This window comes from Medicago truncatula, chromosome 2 (assembly GCF_003473485.1).
Source record: "Medicago truncatula cultivar Jemalong A17 chromosome 2, MtrunA17r5.0-ANR, whole genome shotgun sequence".
Taxonomy (NCBI): Eukaryota; Viridiplantae; Streptophyta; class Magnoliopsida; order Fabales; family Fabaceae; genus Medicago; species Medicago truncatula.
The window spans coordinates 31379743-31399129 of NC_053043.1; the positions used below are offsets into that span (position 1 = coordinate 31379743).

A 19387-nucleotide genomic window follows, 5' to 3' on the forward strand; every position below is an offset into this window, starting at 1 on the left:
CTTTTTCTTTGCTGAGATACCTACCCTCATCGCCGGGTTCACCCTCACCGCAGAGACACCGAACAACATTCACAACAACATTTTGGTCTTACAGGAACGCCAAAAAACTGTAGTGAAATGCAAAAAAAACGTTGCGTTTGGGTACCAGAACGGTTTAACCACTGTGGCAGACTGAGGCGTTGTGCTTGCCTTTTGCTACGGTTTCCGTTAATAACGTCCACGGATAACATATAACCGTAGTCTTATTTAAGCTTTGTAAAACGGTTTTCAAAGTTCTATAAAGCTACGGTTTTCATTCGTTTCCATTTAAAATCCGTAGTGAAATAAAACTTGTAGAGATCGCTTTTTTTACTGGCAATTGCAACGGTTCTGGTACGTGGTGGATTAGAAATCCGTTCTTATATAAATATTTTCATAAGCTACCACAACGGTTTCTCACCGTTTCAATAAAGAAAGGATTTTTTTTTTTAAAAAATTATGGACCAATTATTTTGGTCACGGTGATTCTCACTTTTTTGAAACCTTGTAATAACTATAAACCAACATTTTTTTTTTTGAAGAAAATTATAAACCAACTTAAACAATAATATTCATGCAATTTTTTACATGGAATATCTCGAATTAATCAACTACATAACAAAATGAAATACTTGTTAAATATATATCAAAATATATTGTTTTGTTAATCTTTAATTAATAGAATAAGTTTATCTTTGATCACAATGAACATCTTTAAAATATATATATATATAAACACACATCTATATCTCTTCATCTTGTGCTTCCAAATATTCAAATTCTTCATTGAGATCATCATTATTCATCTGCAAAATAAAAGTAAAGTGTTCAATATATTAGTTGGTGTCTTTTAACAAATGATAATATAATAACTTGCTAAAAAACACCTTCATAAAAGGTATCTTCTAGCAAAACCACATATATATATACACACACACACACAAACTTCTTATAAATAAAAACTTCCAAAATGATAAATGCATCAAATTACACAACCAACAAATACAACAATCAACATTTGCCATCACAACACCGCACTAACTCTATTTCTTTGTCCATCATTATTTTTTCTTCAAATTGTGTTTCATTATGTATCATTACAATTTATTTGTAATATGTTAAACACTAACACAAAATTACACAACCAATACATCAAGTCTTAAAAAACATAACACAATTTTCATATAATACATTTAAAATATTGTATGAAAGAAACAAGAATGTAGATCATAAATTATAGTTTAATCTTACCTCATTATCATCTTGAGCAAATATTGACGTAGAAGAACGCAGTAAATTAATTACAATCATAGTTACAATCATATACTTTAATAAATTAATTATTTTGCAGTGTAATATTTACAATTTCAACTACATCAATGCATTTCTATGACTATTGAAAAGTAAAACACACCTTGCCTTTTAAGAGTCCTTTCTCTGAACCAACAACAAATACCCCAATTAGAAGAGAAGGTGGAGTTGATGTATGGAATAAAAACTGCAAATTTTACTGCAGCAAACATGAATATGGTATAAGAATCAAGATAATGTAGAGAAAGACTATTGTAAATAAGAAAGGAGTACATTGACATTAGGAATGATGCCTAAGACTGCAACAGATTCATGCCTATTAATCATTGAAAAGAATGATGAACTATGACCTATACACCCCTCTCATTCTTGATTTGTAACAAAGATATTGATGCATGAGTAACATAAATTCTACTTAGAATATAAAACTAAAACAAATTTAAAAAAAAAAGGATAAGATAAATATAAGATTAATGTTGAGTTTCAGAAAATCACGGTGATACTGTGATTTTTTGTTGAAGCCATGTCAAAATCATAGCGACACTCTGATTCCGTCGATATGTGGCAAATCATAAACCTGAAAAATCCAATGCAGCATGCTAGCGAAATAATATGCAGCAAAAAGATTGTTCTCTGCACAAACAATTATTTTTCCGGGTGCTAAGAAAATATAAATATCCCAATATACAGGGAAAAGGTAGGAGACATGTTCAAAACCAGTCAACTATCAAATATTTAATAAATAATATCCACAAAATAAGTTGACGGGACTGAAACGCACGAAAATGGCACAACAAAAAAGGTTTAAGCGACTAACTAGTTAGTTGTCAGCATGGAGTTATAGCAGTGAGATGAAGTAACTCACTTCCCTATGGTATTCAAAATATAAATATCATTTTAAAATTCAAAATAACATTTTACATGACTATAATAAGAATTTCAATATTTAATTTTACAGGGTTAGTAGCAAATGGAGATTTCAAGGTAAGTCCGTCAAATGGGTTCCCTAATGAAGCAATAATATAAGGACCAAGTGAAGTCCCAAATACATAATGATCTCTAAATGATACAATACAACCCAAATACATAATGATCCCAAAATATGCTCAACAGACCGTACGTAATACCCACAAAGAAAATATATATAATAGAAAAGTCAATTCAAACACTTGAAATTACATATGACTCGATATTTATTCATTAGATGTGATCAAATACATAATCCTTTTTTTGAACAGCATATAATATTAATGAACAGAGCCAGCCACAGAGAAAGTGGAATGGACTCAAAATTACAAAGGAGTAATACATACCCCGCACCTTCTGAAGCTAGCTTCTGAGAATAGCTTCTGCGTTTGGTTGTGACTTGTGGTTATCAGTTTTTCTTAATTAATTGAGTTTGTTTTTTGTTTTTCTTCTATTTTTCTTTTAAGAGTAAATTGTTTGTTTCTTTTTATTTTTCACCAAAAATTACGCTAGTTATTTGTTTTTTTTTGTTGGTACAAACGCTAGTTATTTGTTTTTATAGAATGGTATTGTTGTTTTTTTTGGTTATATTAAAATTTTTTGTTATAGTTTTTAAGAACGGTATTTAACAAAGGTGTTGTTGCTCGTACTTTTATTTAAAATAATTAAAAATTATACTAGAACGGTTAGTATATGTTGACGAAAATAACAAATAAAAAGATTAAAGAACAAAATAAAAAACATCAAACTTTAACAAAAGTAGAAGAAAGTAAGAATATTGCATTGAACTTACCTAAAGGCTTATGAAATCACTCCTTATAGATTGAACTGTTTCAAAGACACCTGAAAATATAGGTAGTTGCCAAATCAACAAAAAAGTAATGGGGTAATGAAGAAATAAAGGAGAGAAAACAGCTAAAAAATTACCTTAATCTTGTTGAGTGCTATTACCAATTCACTACTGTTGTTTTCACTAAAAAAACATAGAAATTAGAGACTCGAGAAACATATAGCTACAAAATAAACTAAGGTTCACAAAAGAAAAACATTGAAAAAAAAACAGAAAAGAGTAATTATGGTCTATATATGGAATACAGAGGAATTCAGATCTATATATGTCACGACAGAAATAGGACATGACCAGGGCTCACACTATAATTATAGTTTGGCAAGTCTTAAATAGGCCTAAATTGACATCACTAATAACAATACTAGAATTAATGGAACATATATTTTACAAGACTTTCTACTGAAAATTCGACAGAGTTACTCCTAAAATATGGACTATTCAAAATGATAAAACCCTGAACATAATCAACAGAAAATAGATTCAGACAAAACAAGGCCTAATTTAGGCTATAGTACTAGTTTTTCCTTAAAAGAAACAATCTAGCTTTGCAACAGAGCTACTAGCTAGAGATTTTAAAAGATTACAACCCCAAAAGACATAGTGACAAGTAAATACGACAACAAAACATGCTCTCCAAAACACAAATGTGCCTCACCAAAGAGGAAACAACTAATAACTAGTAAAGGTTAAACTACAATAGTATATAAGAAACATAATATTACGCTACTAACCGTAAATATTTGAATAAATCATATGAATTTAATTTTTTTTTTTAGAGAAAAAGATTGTGTGGCTGATGGAATTATACACTCTTATTATTAACACTCATAATAAAAATTATATTTCAAAAACTCATCACATTTTTTTAAAAAAGAAATGAATCGACGGCCTAATCCATTTGATTTTTTGCTGCTCCATCCCTATTTCACCAATTCATACAATACAAAGACACCATCTTGGTAACAAAAAGTGAGACTGAGGAAACTAACCATGGCATAATGTGACTTCAAGGAATCAATTCAACACTAGAAACTGTTAACAACAACAACAACCAAGCCTTACAATCTGTTAACAATGATCATTATTTATTTCCTTGTTTTCAAAACTTCTACTATCTGTTTGAACATGTCTTTAGAGAATTTGGAATACATTTCAGAAAAATGCCTTTCCAGAACTTATTCTACATGAATTTTGAATACATTTCAGTCCTTTGAGAATATAAACTTTCTAGTAATCCTACTCTAAAATATGTGCTTGAAATTTCCATGAATTTTTCTCTATGCCGAGATTTACCTTTCCGAGTGTTTATTTGGAAAAATTCATGTCAATTAATATTAGCTTGATTCTGATAATATTTCTGAAAAGTATACCGAGTTGTTTGTTTAGATATTCTTAACAAAAAAACACTTTCTAGGAAGGGAGTATGCGTGATTTAGTTATGTCTCCACTCGACAGTATGGGGTATCTTAGCCAAATTATCCTTGGTAAATGATATAATATGTTTGTTCAGAATAGAAGCATATATCAGTCATATATATCACTATTGAGAATCCAGATATTGGATCAGAGACCATGAAAACACTACTTAAACTAAAAATGAAGTAGAAATTGAAAATAAACTAAACATCTTTGTCCACTACTAGTAGAGTTAATTTTCAAAATTTCATTAGTCTTCAACAAAACTCACTAAAAACTACAGTTGTCAACACAGATTAAATCTAAATACTCACTAAATAAAAACAATTAATTAAAAATAAGGAAACGATCAAGTAAACACTAACCAGAGCTTAATATTTTACACAAAAAAGAGGATTGAATTAATAATGGAGTACCTAATACTAAATTATCAGGAAAAATCAAAATTCTACAAAATCAAAATCGGTAAAATTGATAATCAAATACATAATCCTGTTCAGCACTAACAAAATCGAAATTAAAGCAATAAAAACACCACAACAACAAACCAAATTGAATTAAGAGATTATTGTTATGGATTGAGAGTAAAGAAGACTTACGGTGGTGAGATTGGGAAGAGAAGAACACAATAAAAGGGTTAAGGGTTTTCGAATGGGTTCTGAGGTTCGAATGGGTTGAGGGTTTGAGAATGTTGAGGTTCGAATGGCTCATGAAGTTAGCTTCTGAGGTTCGAATGGTTTCTGCGTTTACGCTTTGGATATTGGTTTTTCTAATTTTTCTTTTTATTCTTTTGTTATTAGTTTTTAAGGAATAATGGAGTTTTTTTTTACAAGAGTTTTTTATTTAAGAGCAAATTGTTTGTTTTTTTTTCCAGAGGGCTTTTGGGTATTTGTTTTTTAGAACGGTAATTTTTTTGTTATATGAAGATTATTTTTGTTACAATTTTTAAGAACGGTATTTAACAAAGTTGTTACTCGTACTTTTATTAAAAATAATTAAAAATTATATCAGAACAGTTAATACATGTTGACAAAAATAACAAATAAAAATCCGTTCTCGTTTCTTATACCACAACACTTTTGAGTTGTTACAAATAAATTGAAAAAATAGCATATCCTACCACAACAAAATCAGAAAATCGTTGTCCATGGGACTCTATGAAAACAATTTTTTTACCTTCCAAAATTTAGGCGTTGTCGTAGGGCCAAAATGTTGTAGTGTATGCTGACAGTTGTCTGACACTAATACTTGTGCATTTGAGCTGAAGTGTGTTGGTGCTATATAGCTTTTGTTCAGAGAATTGAATTTTTGTGATGGATTGTTTTCAATTGAATTTTTGAATCTGCTTGGGGTTTGCCTTTCGCTTCCTTCAGCTGTTTTCTAACAGGTTTTTTTGTTCATGCAGTTCGGTGTGTAGGGGGGTCTGTGTATAGTAGTTTTTAGGCTTTCTTGTTGTTTTTCCCTCTTGTATGTTGGGCTATTATTTTCCTGTTGTCACCATTTTTTGTTGCTGTGTTTTCATCAGTACGCAGGGGTGATCTTTTTGGGTTGTAATAGCTTACCATTTTCATTTATTTACATCAAATTTCACCTTATTTAGCTTACATCATTTCCTTTTAATATAGTTTATTTAATTGTGTTAGTTGTTGCTACATAATTTTTAGTAGTTACTAGTTTTTATTAGATTAATTTTTTTGGGTTCATTTTACCAAAAAAAAATAATAGTTATGTTTATATTATTTACTTATGTAGTGCACGACATTACATTCCCATCTGGCTATGTCAAGGTTAAGATCAAAGTTTCTATTGTGCCAAATGCTCCATTGCCTATATCTGTTGAATATGGAGATGTATCCATGGTTGGTCAGGCAATAGGAACAATTGTGCCATGGCCACTTAAACTTTTTCAATTTGTTGGTGAATGTGAAAAGGTAAATTACTTATTATCTACTTGCTTGATCGTAGGGTAATATATACCTGTTTTATTATTTTATCACTAACCTTCATTAATGTAACTATGTAGATTCCTAATCAATTCCAAAACAAAGATAAGAGTATCCAGCGAAGTGCTGAATCAGTTTCATCACCTAACAAAAACAACAAAAAATTCAAAATTCAAGAGTCCCCTAAAGTTGGTGGTTCATCTGGTCTTGCAAATTTACCATTCCTTGAAATGTATACGACAAAGATGATGAAGGTTGGATCCTCAATTCATATAAATATGGAGGAAAGTATATTTGGTGAAGAGTTTTTAGAGCGTCTACGAGTAGATAATATAAAAGAGATTATTGATCATAACTGGTTAAGTGCCTCTATTATCACTGTATTTTCCAGGTACCTCTATTATTATCAATGTTCTCTAATCTGACCAATCAATTAATATTAATGTTATTTATATTGTGAGGTAATATTAATATCTTTAATTGTTTTTAATTTGAAGGTACTTGTTTGACAAGTTCATTAGTCCAAATGGATGAATAACCAAGTTCTCCTTCGTATCCCCACATGTATCACGAGACGATAATCAAGGAAATGCTATAGCAAAAATACTCTTGAAAGATAAGAAGTTCAAGGATAGGCTAATTCTTGCACCTTGCAATATAGGGTGATAATTCTATTCAAATTTTTATTTACGAAAACAAAATATATTGAATGCAAATATTTTATTGTAATATCTAAATGTTTGGTGCAGTAAACATTGGGTGTTGCTTGTAATCAATCCTGATGCTGAGATGATATATTACATGGACCAGTTGAATGGTGAGCCAACAAAATATCAAAATTTAAAAACAAAGTTTGATAAGTGAGTATCGACTCTTTTAATTTCAAATTTATATAAGTATGATTATTTATAATAATTACTCATTTGAAGTTAATTTAATCTTGACAGTGCTTTGCAAATTTATCGTGCCCATATTAATTCTAAAGTGTCAAAGTCAAAGAAAATCACATGGTCAAAAATAAAGGTATGTTGAAATTAAAGTAGTTTTTATATAATTATGTAGAGTAAAAGTAATCGATGTAATTTATTTTTTTTGCAGTGCCCTCGTCAAATTAATGTTATTGACTGTGGATATTTTGTAATGCGATATATGAAAGAGGTCATCATGAAAAATGAAAATATGATCCTCATAAATGTACGTGATTTTAATTATTATTAATTTGTAATCATATTAATGTAATTTAGTTCTAACTCAATTTTATTTATTTATTTATATTTGAAGTACTTTCCTGACCACAAATGCCGCACCTACTCTAAAGATAAATTAACTAATGTCAAGGAGGATTGGGCTACCTATGTGGTGGATGATGTTTTTGGTGAGTTTTTGTTGTCTTTTTCTTTTTTTATTTTTCCTCAGTATGGTGTACCTTTATTTATGATAAATAAAAACAAATTTGGTAAGCATAAAAAAGTAATCTATCAGTTATAATGATACACAACTCAAGAAAATAAAGACATGTATAATAATTTCATATAAACATATGACTTAAATGTTTGGCTTTCGAAAGCTGATGATTTTATTGTTTATGTTATAAGTAGTTTGTTACCTTGAGATTTTGAACTGGTTTTAGTTAATATTTTGCTTCGAAACTATCGATAAGAGAAAAGAGTACATGGTTGTTCAAAATAACTATTTAGTTGACCTTTTTGGTTTTTACCAAACTGTTTTGACAATTCAGTTTGACATAATTAATATTTCTTCCATGAAACAGGAAACCAAGAAGCTGTTATTCTTCCTAACTAGGTCATTGTATATATGATTCATATTGAATTAGAAAGTTGAAAGTGTTGGGGTTAATTTGCGGCTTTGAAAGATGGACAATTTGGATTTTTTTGGTTCAGCTGTTGTTGCGTGCAGGTTGGAAAGTGCAATTGGTTGAATGAAGCTGTTATTAGTTGTTGTTGTTGTTTTGTCCTTGTTTTTTAATTTAGGTGGTAATTCTTTAGTTAACAAAATATGAGTAGAATATTTGTTTGAAATATTGTTTTTAGCATTGTGGTTTTATCCACAATTTTGACTATGTAATGCCCTCTTTGTTATGATATTTGTAGACAAGATTTTTCGATTAATGCAGATTGATTGATCATATTGCATATGCAATGAGTTATTGAAATGTTATTTGGAATTAGAAACTGAATATAGGTTTTTAACCATTATTTTGAAATTCTCAATTTGAAAAGAATATGGCTGCATTTGGGTTACAAACCAATCATTATAATAATTTTGCACCTAGCTTTTTTTTTAAAAAAAGTGGCCTTTTAATAGCACTTTGTAAAGGAAAAGCTATTAAAAATACACATATTATGATAGCACTTTTAAAGAAAAAGCTATTAAACACAACATGAATCCTATTCTATAAACCTCTTTGATAGCACTATAATGATACTACAATAGCACTTTCAAGAAAAGCTATTAAAAACCAGGCTTTTAATAGCACTTTAAAAGTGTTATTAAAGAGGATACATTTACAATAGCGGCGTGTTTAATAGCACTTTTAAGTGCTATTAAAGGTAAAAAAAAGTGCTATTAAACATCTTTTTTGGCGTAGTGAATTTTGCGATTCTTCATCCGTCAACAATAAATATGCAATAAAATACCTCCACATGAATAAATGATTGCAATGATAAACTAACATGGATGAACTGCAATTTATTTGAAGATTGTACCTCGGTTTCGCAACAATTTCCTTTGATTATAAAGAATGCCATCACAAAGCAATCTCCATGACTTTTCCCATAGATGATTAGGCCTATCCATTGTTTCAGACAATAGCATACACACAAAAAGTTTTCTTAAAAAATAACCTGAACCCGATAGAGATGTTTTTTTTATTGCTTCGATGAATTCTCTATCATCTTCTAAAAATCCCAAGTAAAAACATGCTTCTCAGAAAGTAAGATTTTGGACTCCTTTAAAAAATTTCAGATCCTTATAGTATGTTGGTCCCTTAGCAACAGTCAATATCATTCTTAGATAATATAACTCTCCAGCACTTTGAGGCACCCACAATCTTGTGTAGCCTTTTTTCCGAGGTTTCCACAATCTTTTTTTTTTTACATAAACAAACTTAGAAACAAATTCTACATAGGTTAATAATCTTGCTTCAGGGTACAACTTATTGGCCTCCATCCAAGAAGTGAACATTGATTCAGTCACACTCGCCTTAAGCAAAACATAACCAATTTGCTCATGATCTTTATAGTAAACACAATTTTCACCCTCATCGTGAAAGAATAACCTCTCCACAGTAGGCTTTCTACCATGTATTGAATAAGAAAATATTCTCCAACATGCCTCACTTGCTGAAACATATCTGCAATTAAGATATTGTTTTATTTCATATAATCTGTTATGTTGAGAAGATGAGGTTTAGTCTTCAGCTGGTTCAATTATAGCGTTAATCCTATCTGAACCCTTATTAATATACTTAAACAAATATTTAATTGAGTAACTTTGATTGCACCTTTTCATATTGATGTGAGCCTTATACTTGAGAAGTAGAGTTGGATTATGTGGAACAACATGTGAATTGTTAAGAAGAATACCTGCTTTCTCTATGGTACGATCATTTTTTCTTCTTATGTAAATAGGGAATCCTTCCTGATCAACAATTGTCACTGGCTGGAATTTCTTAGGATAGTATTTAGAGCATTTTCCATCTCTCATTCAAGGTGAGTTTCCATTTGCCAAACCACATGGACCATGAACCATGTGTGCCCTAACCAAGTTGTACAATTCTAGCTCTTTTACAGGATCAGGTATTTCTGCAGAAATGATTTGGTTGATATCATCCGGAGTAGGATACTTGTTCGACGAATGAAAGAAAAGTAGAATATGCGCATGAGGTAACCATCTCTTTTGAAACTCAATTGTATACATATCTGTTAAAAAAATTGGAACTATTGAGATAAAAATATAATTAAGAAAAGAATAAAACAATGAAAGTAATGAAGTTAGAGAAACCTTACATGCCAAGACTTTTCCTAATATTGCATTCTTTGTCAAATCTGACATCAGTTGATCAAATTTCATCTTAAAGATCCTTGCTACAATGTCGGGCCGATCGTGTGCTCTTTGATGTAGAGGAGTCAACAATCTTACGATTTCTGGCCATTTGGGATTACATATAAAGGTAATAAAAAGATCGGGAAACCCAACTTTGTTGCATATAATCATTCCATCAAAGTAAAGTTGATTCGTAAATCGGTGGCCTCCAACATAAGTGGACGACAAAACATATCTTTTTCCTTTGGTTGATCCTGGAACATTATTATGTTGACCTTCGTCATTAAGATTCTTGCATTTTGAAACTCTAAGCTTTCTTTGATTCTTCCTAAGCCAATTCAGTTTTTCTGCCTCCAACATTGTGAAACCATTCACCAAAAATTCTAAAAACAATCTCCTTGAGGATAACAATTGATAGATATTTTAGCAAGTGTACTAAAAATGCATCGAAGTAATAAAATAAGTTCGTATCCACGAGGACTGTGTTAATTTCAATTTAGCAATAAAGTAAATATTTAGGATGTATAAAATATTTTTATGCCCGAGGCAGTTGATTTGATTTGATTGCAATAAAAGTAAATAACAGAAAATAAAGATATGTTTGGAAAATATATGGAGAGATGAGACTAGGTCTTTCGAATCATCGATGTTCCCCTAATTGATATACTGCACCTATTCTTATGAATGATTTTCTAGTTCCACGATAGTTAACAAAATAGTCCTAATCAATCCCTTGAGTTAGGACCCTCTTCTCAAACTACAACCCCTAATTCCTTAGGTGGTCTAATAATCTTTGAAGGTTTAAGCACGTTAACCTAGTATCACTAACAAACGATTATCCATTCCTAGACTAACCATGTTTATTAGAACAATTCAATTAGGTATAAGTTGAAAGCTAGGGTCAGTAGTCATTCGTTCTCACTAAATCATGTTTATATTTGATCAGGATATAAAAAGCATTAAGAACAATTGAATTGAATAAAAACTAGATTATCATTCACAATAAATAGAGTTTCACAACAACATGTTTCAATTAGGGTTACAAAGAATCATCTCAAACCTAACCAAAGAAAACTTAGTAGCTCATGACAAAAAAGATTAAGCAATATTAATAAAAGAAATTACAGATTTGGATCCTGAGAGTTTCTTGAATTTGATATGCCTAGTCCCTTTGTACATGCGTTAGTCTTCTACCTCTTTTTCTCGTCTCGGGATCCGTTCCTCACTTGTCTTCCAAAACGTGATTTGATGCACCTTGTTGGTGCGTGCCGAAACAGTGATCCAAAGATCTCCTTCCCAAGTCTATGAAGCGCTATATATATGTATCTTTTATGCCAAACCCTTCTTTCACGTTTCCTAATCTTTCTTTCTTTTCTTCTTGGACCAAACAAAACATAACTTGGCTAATAAGCCCGATTTATATATCAATTCTAGCACCCCCATGTTGCTACCGTGGCCACATATTTCTTGCTGCATTTTCTTTCCTTGTGCCACATGTTCCTAAAATCGTGTCACGAAATAGCCATCGTGACACATTTTAACCAATGTCGAATGAACCTCATCCTGTGTTCCAAATCGTGACACCTTTTCAACAATCTTGACACGATTTTGCTTTCTTCAAAAATCTTCTATTTTTCTTGTTTTCTTTGTTGTTTAAGCTTGCTTGTGAACTCAAAATATATATCATGAAAATGACACTAAAAACAGTGAATGACTGACTGTCATCAACAATGTTTTGGCTTCAAATAACCTCATCTGAATTATATATGCAAGCCACTCTCTAATTGTTAACCTATTATGTTTGTTTACATCCATAACATCATCAATTTGTTCAGTTTCTCTGTGTGCAATATTAGGTCTATATCTATCTTCTCCGTAAGGGAAAAGTAACGGATACTGATAAGCAAGATAGCTAGCATGAAATTCATCAATCCTTTGCAATTGACCACCTTGACCTTGAATAATAATATCCCTTTCTTCAGCATCACCAACATCTCCTGCGATTAATGCAGCAACTTCGGATACAGTTGGAAGATTGTAAACTCGACCATCCGTTTTCCTATCCGATATTAACCTAAGTTTAAGGTCAGGAACATGTATATCAGAATTTAATCTTTCCCTTGCCATTTTGAAACACTTTGCATGAGTGTTCTTTTCATACAACATCTTTGATAAATTTTCAACAATTGTAGGATCAATATTTTTGTTGTTCCTGCAAAGAATGCATAAATATTTGCAAATATCAGAACATACATTAATAATGTATTTGGCTGCAACTAAATTTCAAATTTAAAACTTCTTAATACAGATAAAAATAAATTCTAATATTACCTTACACCTTGAATTCGATTTTGTATTTCATTTTTTGTGTCATAGATATAAAGCTGACCAAACCTAGGAGGCTCTCCATCCTTTGGCAACAAACTGCCAATCCTATGACAAAATTGACCTTGAATTCTAACTGTAGGGGGTCCTTTTCCATTATTAAAACTGGAATCAAATTTAGCTCCATGTGATGTGAATGCAAACATCATGTTATACTTCTAATCTGACTAAGAAAATTTTTACTCTTCGGAGTTTCATAATCAAACAACAAATGCCTCAAAAACTCAGGAGGTTTTGGCAATGTTGGCAGCTGAACGTTTCCCTTACGACAACGCAAAGGAAACTTTGGATTTTGAGATTGTTTACTTTTCACAAGTCATTCGCTATACCACAAACATGCTCCACAATAACCACACTCGTGTAAAGGATCTCAAGGATCTACATAGTTGGCTACATATTAGAAAAACAATCATTCATTAATCTTTTAAATACTTTATCGTAATCTTTTAAAATTTGATGAAGTGGATATTTAAATAATATCTTACATCGATTAGACGATTCAGAATCGTGTCTTTCCTCAAATTGTATGTGTCCATCATCATCTTCACTGGTAGAATCATAGTTGCTGCTAGACTCTAAAAAATCAAAATCTTAATTTTAATTAAATCATCTCAAACATCAAAATAGATTTCAATAAATAAGGCAAAACATTTGATTACCTGAAATTTCCCATAGATTATAATCGGAATCAGTTTCATCTTCACTTTCAAGATCGTTATCACTCTGTGGCAAAAAGATTTGAGAAACATGTTCACTAACCGAATCTTGCATAACCATTTTTAAGACATCACCATGATATCCGAAATTTCCCACCATATTTTTTTGAGGCTGACTAATGGTTTGAGATTCATCAAATGCATAAGGTTGAGATTGTATTGGAACTGACAAAGCCTCTTCAACATAACAACTTCCATTAACATTTTTCAGACGATGGTCGGAGTTTCTCTTTTCATGATGTTCCATAACTTCAATCTCATGCGAATGTTTCCGTTTCAGGCTACCTGCATTATTACCATAAATTGTTTGATTCAGAAACTTGAAATTAACCTATCAACATAAATTATACAACGAGTTACCTTGATTGGATTCTGAGAACTGGGAGACCATTTGCTCAAAATCCATTGCACTTGACGCTGAATGAATATTATCTTTAGGACTACCAGGACCCTTTCTTGTCTCCGAGACATCACTTTGATTGCAAATAATGTAAGATAGATCTATCTCAAGCTGACTATTACTTTGAGACTCGTTTAATGCATAAGATTGAGATTGCACTTGAGTTTCTAAAGCCTTTGGAACAGAACAACTTCCATCAACATTCATCGGAAGATGTTATGCGCTTCTGATTTCATCATGTTTTACAGTTTGAATCTCACACAAACTTTTCCGTTTCAGGCCACCTGCATTATCAACATAAATTTTTTAACTCAAAGAGTTGAACCTGCATTGTCAGCATAAATTATATAAAGAGATGCCTTGATTGGATTCTAAAAACTGAGAGGCAATTTGAACATAATTCATTGCTCTTGACGCTAAATCAATATTACTCTTCGGCCTACCACGCCCTTTTTTTTGTCTCCGAAACATTATCTTCGTTGATAATAGCTTTATGCCTTCTCATGTGTCCACCCAATGCTTGTCCTAATGAAAATCTTTGCCCACAAATGGAACATTCATGCATTTTGAGCTTATTTCCTATCGAAAAAAAGAGTAAAGAAGATAGTAATCAGAATTTTAGCAAACACAAAAAATTGAATACATAGAAATCACTATAAATGATTGAGAAACCAAATAGAAAAAACTTATTTTCTTTGTTGTGATTCAAGCAGGATTTAATGACCTTGACCTTTAAGTTTGTATTTATGTATAAATTGGCATCACAGATTCAAGAATATATAAAGATTTTCCACATTCCAATTAATTTAAAAAAGTGATGATGTCAATATCACAAAGGTGCATTAGTACATTCATCATGATACATACATAGGGTTTCTGTTCCAATCTATTTGAGTTATGATCCTTTTTTATAGACCAATTTTTTTTTCACCAATCTCCAACATTAATCAAATATCCAAATTTTGAACTTTGTATTGATAAAATACCAGCAATTTTAATCTGATATCCAAAGAGTTTAGTATTAGATGTAGTTAGCTAATTATAAGGATATCGACACGCAAGAAGAAACCAACTTAAGTACATGCAACTTATTTAATTATACAAAGTCAACTGTAGCAAGTTGGGACTTAATATATTACAAACCACCAAAAAAAGGCCACATATGTTGCATAATCATCAGCCATTCCATGAAACTTAAAACAATTACAGACTATAGACCAAATTACTTTGCAAAATACAGTGGCAATCCTCAAAAAGAAAGCCAAAGATAAAATGAATCACTCATTCTTCTTGCGTTTGGCCGGATGCCCTTCACATTTCCCAGCAGACAAACATTTCGCAACAGTACAACTCCCAACCTAATGCAAACCAAATAGCTATCATAAATCACAAAACACTAAAAAACCAACCCTTGTCATGTTCACAAAATTTAAGTACGATACCAAAATAATCAATTTAGGTTATCACAAGATGAACATCTGAGAGAAAAAGTGGATGAATTGATTGAGATTTTATTTTGATGGATGAATACAATAATTAATCTCTTATTTATGGTACCTCACATGTTACCATAACTGATGAATTTGGTAAGTAGCAGAAAAAGAAAAGATACTAACTGAGTTAATTGCACATCAAGGAAGTAATACCAAACTAATTTTAGTATCTATGTTTTCATAGAAGTCATGATGTAATATTTGTACCTTCTTGGTTCTAATATCTAGTGTCACTATTTTGTGATTAAATATACATTGAAATCTATCAACACAGTCATATTTTGACATGAGAACATGGTGGATCCAAACTCTACTCGGATAATTTTGAAAGAGATAAATATTGATCCCCTCACCCTCAACACCACCTCACTAAGAAACCTCATCCTATCCTTGTTTAAATAACTTACACATCTATTTGTCTGTTATTCTTTGCATGGATTAAAATCATTTCAAAGAATAAATTAGACATACCATGGGAGTCGGACCTGAGTTCAAACATTCAGCAGAAGAAGCAACATTCTCAACTTTCCCTGATTAAGGAATATGAATACCTCTCAAACATTCACCAGAACCACTCATCTTTTTAGGATCAGATGAAAGGGTTGTATTATTGCGAACAATACTCTAACAATACAGTCAATAACGAAACATAAGCCCAAAATAAATAGATAGACCAAACAATGGTAGATGGAATTACACAAAAGACAACCGCAACGAACCTCATTAATCTTCTGCACCTCCGACTGTATCTCATCAGGATGAAGATGAGCCTTAATTTTCTTAATAACAGTTTCATCACGTGAAAACGCATTCACAGATGCCTGATGATAATACGGTTGATACTTTACACGCAACGCAAATTCAATCTCAAGCAACTTGTCTAGAACTTCAGGATATATATGAGGATAATCCTCACCAACCTTCATAAACAAACACAACATCAAAATTTATAATACCTATAAACAATATTAAAAGAAGAACTAAAACTAAATAACACAAATAGATTAACATGTTGCATTGACTTTCTAAGAGCATCAGCAGCCACACCAAGAATTTGAAAGCATTCCTTGTCCCAAAATACAAATTCAGCCTTATGATCATCATGCACCATTATCACAACCACCTTATACCTAATAGAACAAATACATTTATAAATATCACTCAAATACATTGAACAAAAAATCATCGATTAATAACAAAGAAGTTTAGATGGACAACCTAGTCAGCGGAACCTGAACTTCCTCCCCACATGAGCATTTGTAGCTCGCACCACTCGACTTTGAAGCTTTGGTACATTTAGTGCAGGTTTCGTAATACCATCCGTATCGATTAGGATTGAACTTAAGTGTCTTCCCAACAGTAACACAAAAGGTATCCTAACATAAATAAAAAAATTAAATTAAAAAAAAAATTATTAATCAAACATGTAAAAATATACTCATCTTTAAATAAAACTTACCTTAACGAAATCTTTAAACTCTCAACAATAGGTTTAACACCAGAGAGATTCGAAAACTCATCATAGTTAGAACGTTGAGAAGAGGTTGACGCCTGACATAAACTCTGATCAAAGCTATGATCTTGAGCTTGAAGACTACAAAGTACATAAAAAATATTAAAAAACAACATAAAGAAATAAACAAAATCAACGACAATAATTTCAACGAAATAAAAGTTACTTATCAAAGGCATCATTTCTATGCAAGAGAACAATAATTTAAGAATCATAAAAAAACATCATCTTGAAAACAAAATGAATGCAATACAACCACCAAATTAAATACTATTGACTACATGATGCTATAAACATCATTCACATAAGAAAAGAAACTTACCTAACTCTAAACGCCTCAACAACTGGATGCTTCAAATTAATAAGCAACTTTGAACCCGACCAATTGTTGCAAAGATTTGGCTTTCCATTATCTACAAAATAATAACCAAAGAATTAACAAAAACAAAATGACACACATGAAAAAACAACAAAAATTACAAATGTGCAAAATATTAACCTGCAAGCTTGCATTGAGCGTGAGTTAGTATTAAAACAACTACCCCCCTATCTTTTCGCTCAGTAAGAAATGTCATCAGTTCCACAAAATATCTATCCCATAAGGTTACTTCCACCAGATTTCCACTACATCATCAAGGACACTCTCAGATTAATACCAAATGCAAAAAAAAGGTTTATAATCTAACATCAAAAAATCAGAAAGTCATACCTCTCATCCTTCAGCACAATATTAGTGCAAGGTTTTTCCCCCACCAATCATTGTCGTCTTACCAATCTCATGAATGACACCAATGATTTCTTAAATTTTTTTAGGGAATAATCAGTAATCTCATAATCCAAAAGAAAAAAAAGAAGAAATTTAAACAATAACGAAACAAAAATATACCATATAAAATAGCAGTTTTAAATACTCCTTCTCCAATCTCCTTAAATGACTTAAATCTAAAGTCATGAGAAGGAATGTCAGTGAGCTTATCATTCCTTGTGACCTTTGTACCAGCACCAAAAACCAACTTAAAGTGATAATCCACAGGCTTGAACGAAACATCATTATCGAACATAAGACAATTGTGCAAAACATAAGTCTGGTTTTCTTCAATCAATGACTTCAAACGCTGAAAGTCTGCCTGTCGAGTTATGACATGAACTCTGTCACCCTAAATTCACAGAGAAAAAGAAAAGATACAGTTAAATTCAAATCAACAAAATCAATCAACAAAAAGAAACAATAAAAAAAATGTCCACTCGACAAATCCGAAGTAATTTCCCTAACCTTTGCATCACCGATTATAAGTTCAAGATGTTGACGACCATTGCTAGCAATGACGATCCATAAGTCAAGAACTCTAAAGTTCTTCATCTAAGGCTCTAGATACCATAGTTCTTCTAGCATGTCTCATAGTTCTTCATCTAAGCCCATGACATGACTATAGAAGTTGGTCTTCCACCAGGAAAATTCTTCTGGATCTCCATTAAACTTTGGAACTTTTCCAGAGTCAGATTTCTCGTTATTACCATAGTCATATGGAACATTATTGTTGTTGTTATGACCAGAACCAGATGCATCACCAGACATGTTTTTTTCAGATCTTTTTCTGTTACACTGTTAAGTGTTTTGACAGCAGACCAAGGCTCTATATACCAATTGGAGGTGAGAAAAACACAAGAAGGGGGGTTGAATTATGTTAGCTTTTTCTTCGTTTTCTCCTAAGGTAAAAACACTGATCAGAAGCAAATAGATTTATGCTTCTAAAGTGATTTCCAGAACTAAATAGCAGCGGATAAAACAGAGAGAGAGAGAGAGAAAGAAGAAAGACACAAACCAATTATACAGGTTCCTTCCACAAACCGGAAGTAGTCCTGCCCCCTTGCACTTCCAAGGAGAGTTCACTAAAATGTAATATCTGATTACAACTGCTCACTGCTAAAACTAGCAATAGACTTCAAATGCTCAAGCACAACTACAAGAGACTTCTTATGCTCCTGAACACAATCAAGAGACTTCCAAATTCAAACAGAATTACACAGAAAGATGTTGGAGGTTGAACATTTGCTATACAATCAGTGGTGTTCACAATACAAATCAGATACAGACTCTTAAAACCATGGAATTTCTAAGATATGAACTTTGATAAGAAATTCTAAGTGAACTTTTGATGCAGAACAATTTTGACAGAGTTTAGGCGCTTTTAAATTGTTGTTGAGTCTTGTCATTCTCTAAGTCTTCACTCCTTTATATAGAGGTGTAGAAAAGAGACGTTGTCACATTGCCAACACATCAAAATAGATTCGTTTGAAGCTTTGATCAATC

The 19387-nt window shown here is 31.6% G+C and overlaps 1 protein-coding gene and 2 long non-coding RNA genes across 3 annotated transcripts; 2 read left to right on the forward strand and 1 right to left on the reverse strand.

The window, feature by feature from the left end:
• Positions 1 to 1438: 1438 nt before the first annotated feature.
• LOC120578067 (uncharacterized) lies at positions 1439 to 5319 on the reverse strand. Its single transcript, XR_005644010.1, has 4 exons — positions 5161 to 5319; positions 3223 to 3268; positions 3089 to 3138; positions 1439 to 1528 (listed from the first exon to the last, which is right to left on the reverse strand). It is a non-coding gene; the product is annotated as an uncharacterized lncRNA (long non-coding RNA).
• Positions 5320 to 6288: 969 nt separating this feature from the next.
• LOC11419563 (uncharacterized) lies at positions 6289 to 7053 on the forward strand. The gene is made up of 3 exons (XM_039831053.1): positions 6289 to 6492; positions 6585 to 6895; positions 7002 to 7053. The coding sequence occupies exons 1-3, from the start codon at positions 6289 to 6291 to the stop codon at positions 7036 to 7038; spliced, it is 552 nt and encodes a 183-aa protein (XP_039686987.1). The 3' UTR covers positions 7039 to 7053.
• A 533-nt stretch (positions 7054 to 7586) lies between these two features.
• Positions 7587 to 8489, forward strand: LOC120578068 (uncharacterized). The gene is made up of 3 exons (XR_005644011.1): positions 7587 to 7698; positions 7786 to 7879; positions 8276 to 8489. It is a non-coding gene; the product is annotated as an uncharacterized lncRNA (long non-coding RNA).
• Positions 8490 to 19387: the final 10898 nt, after the last annotated feature.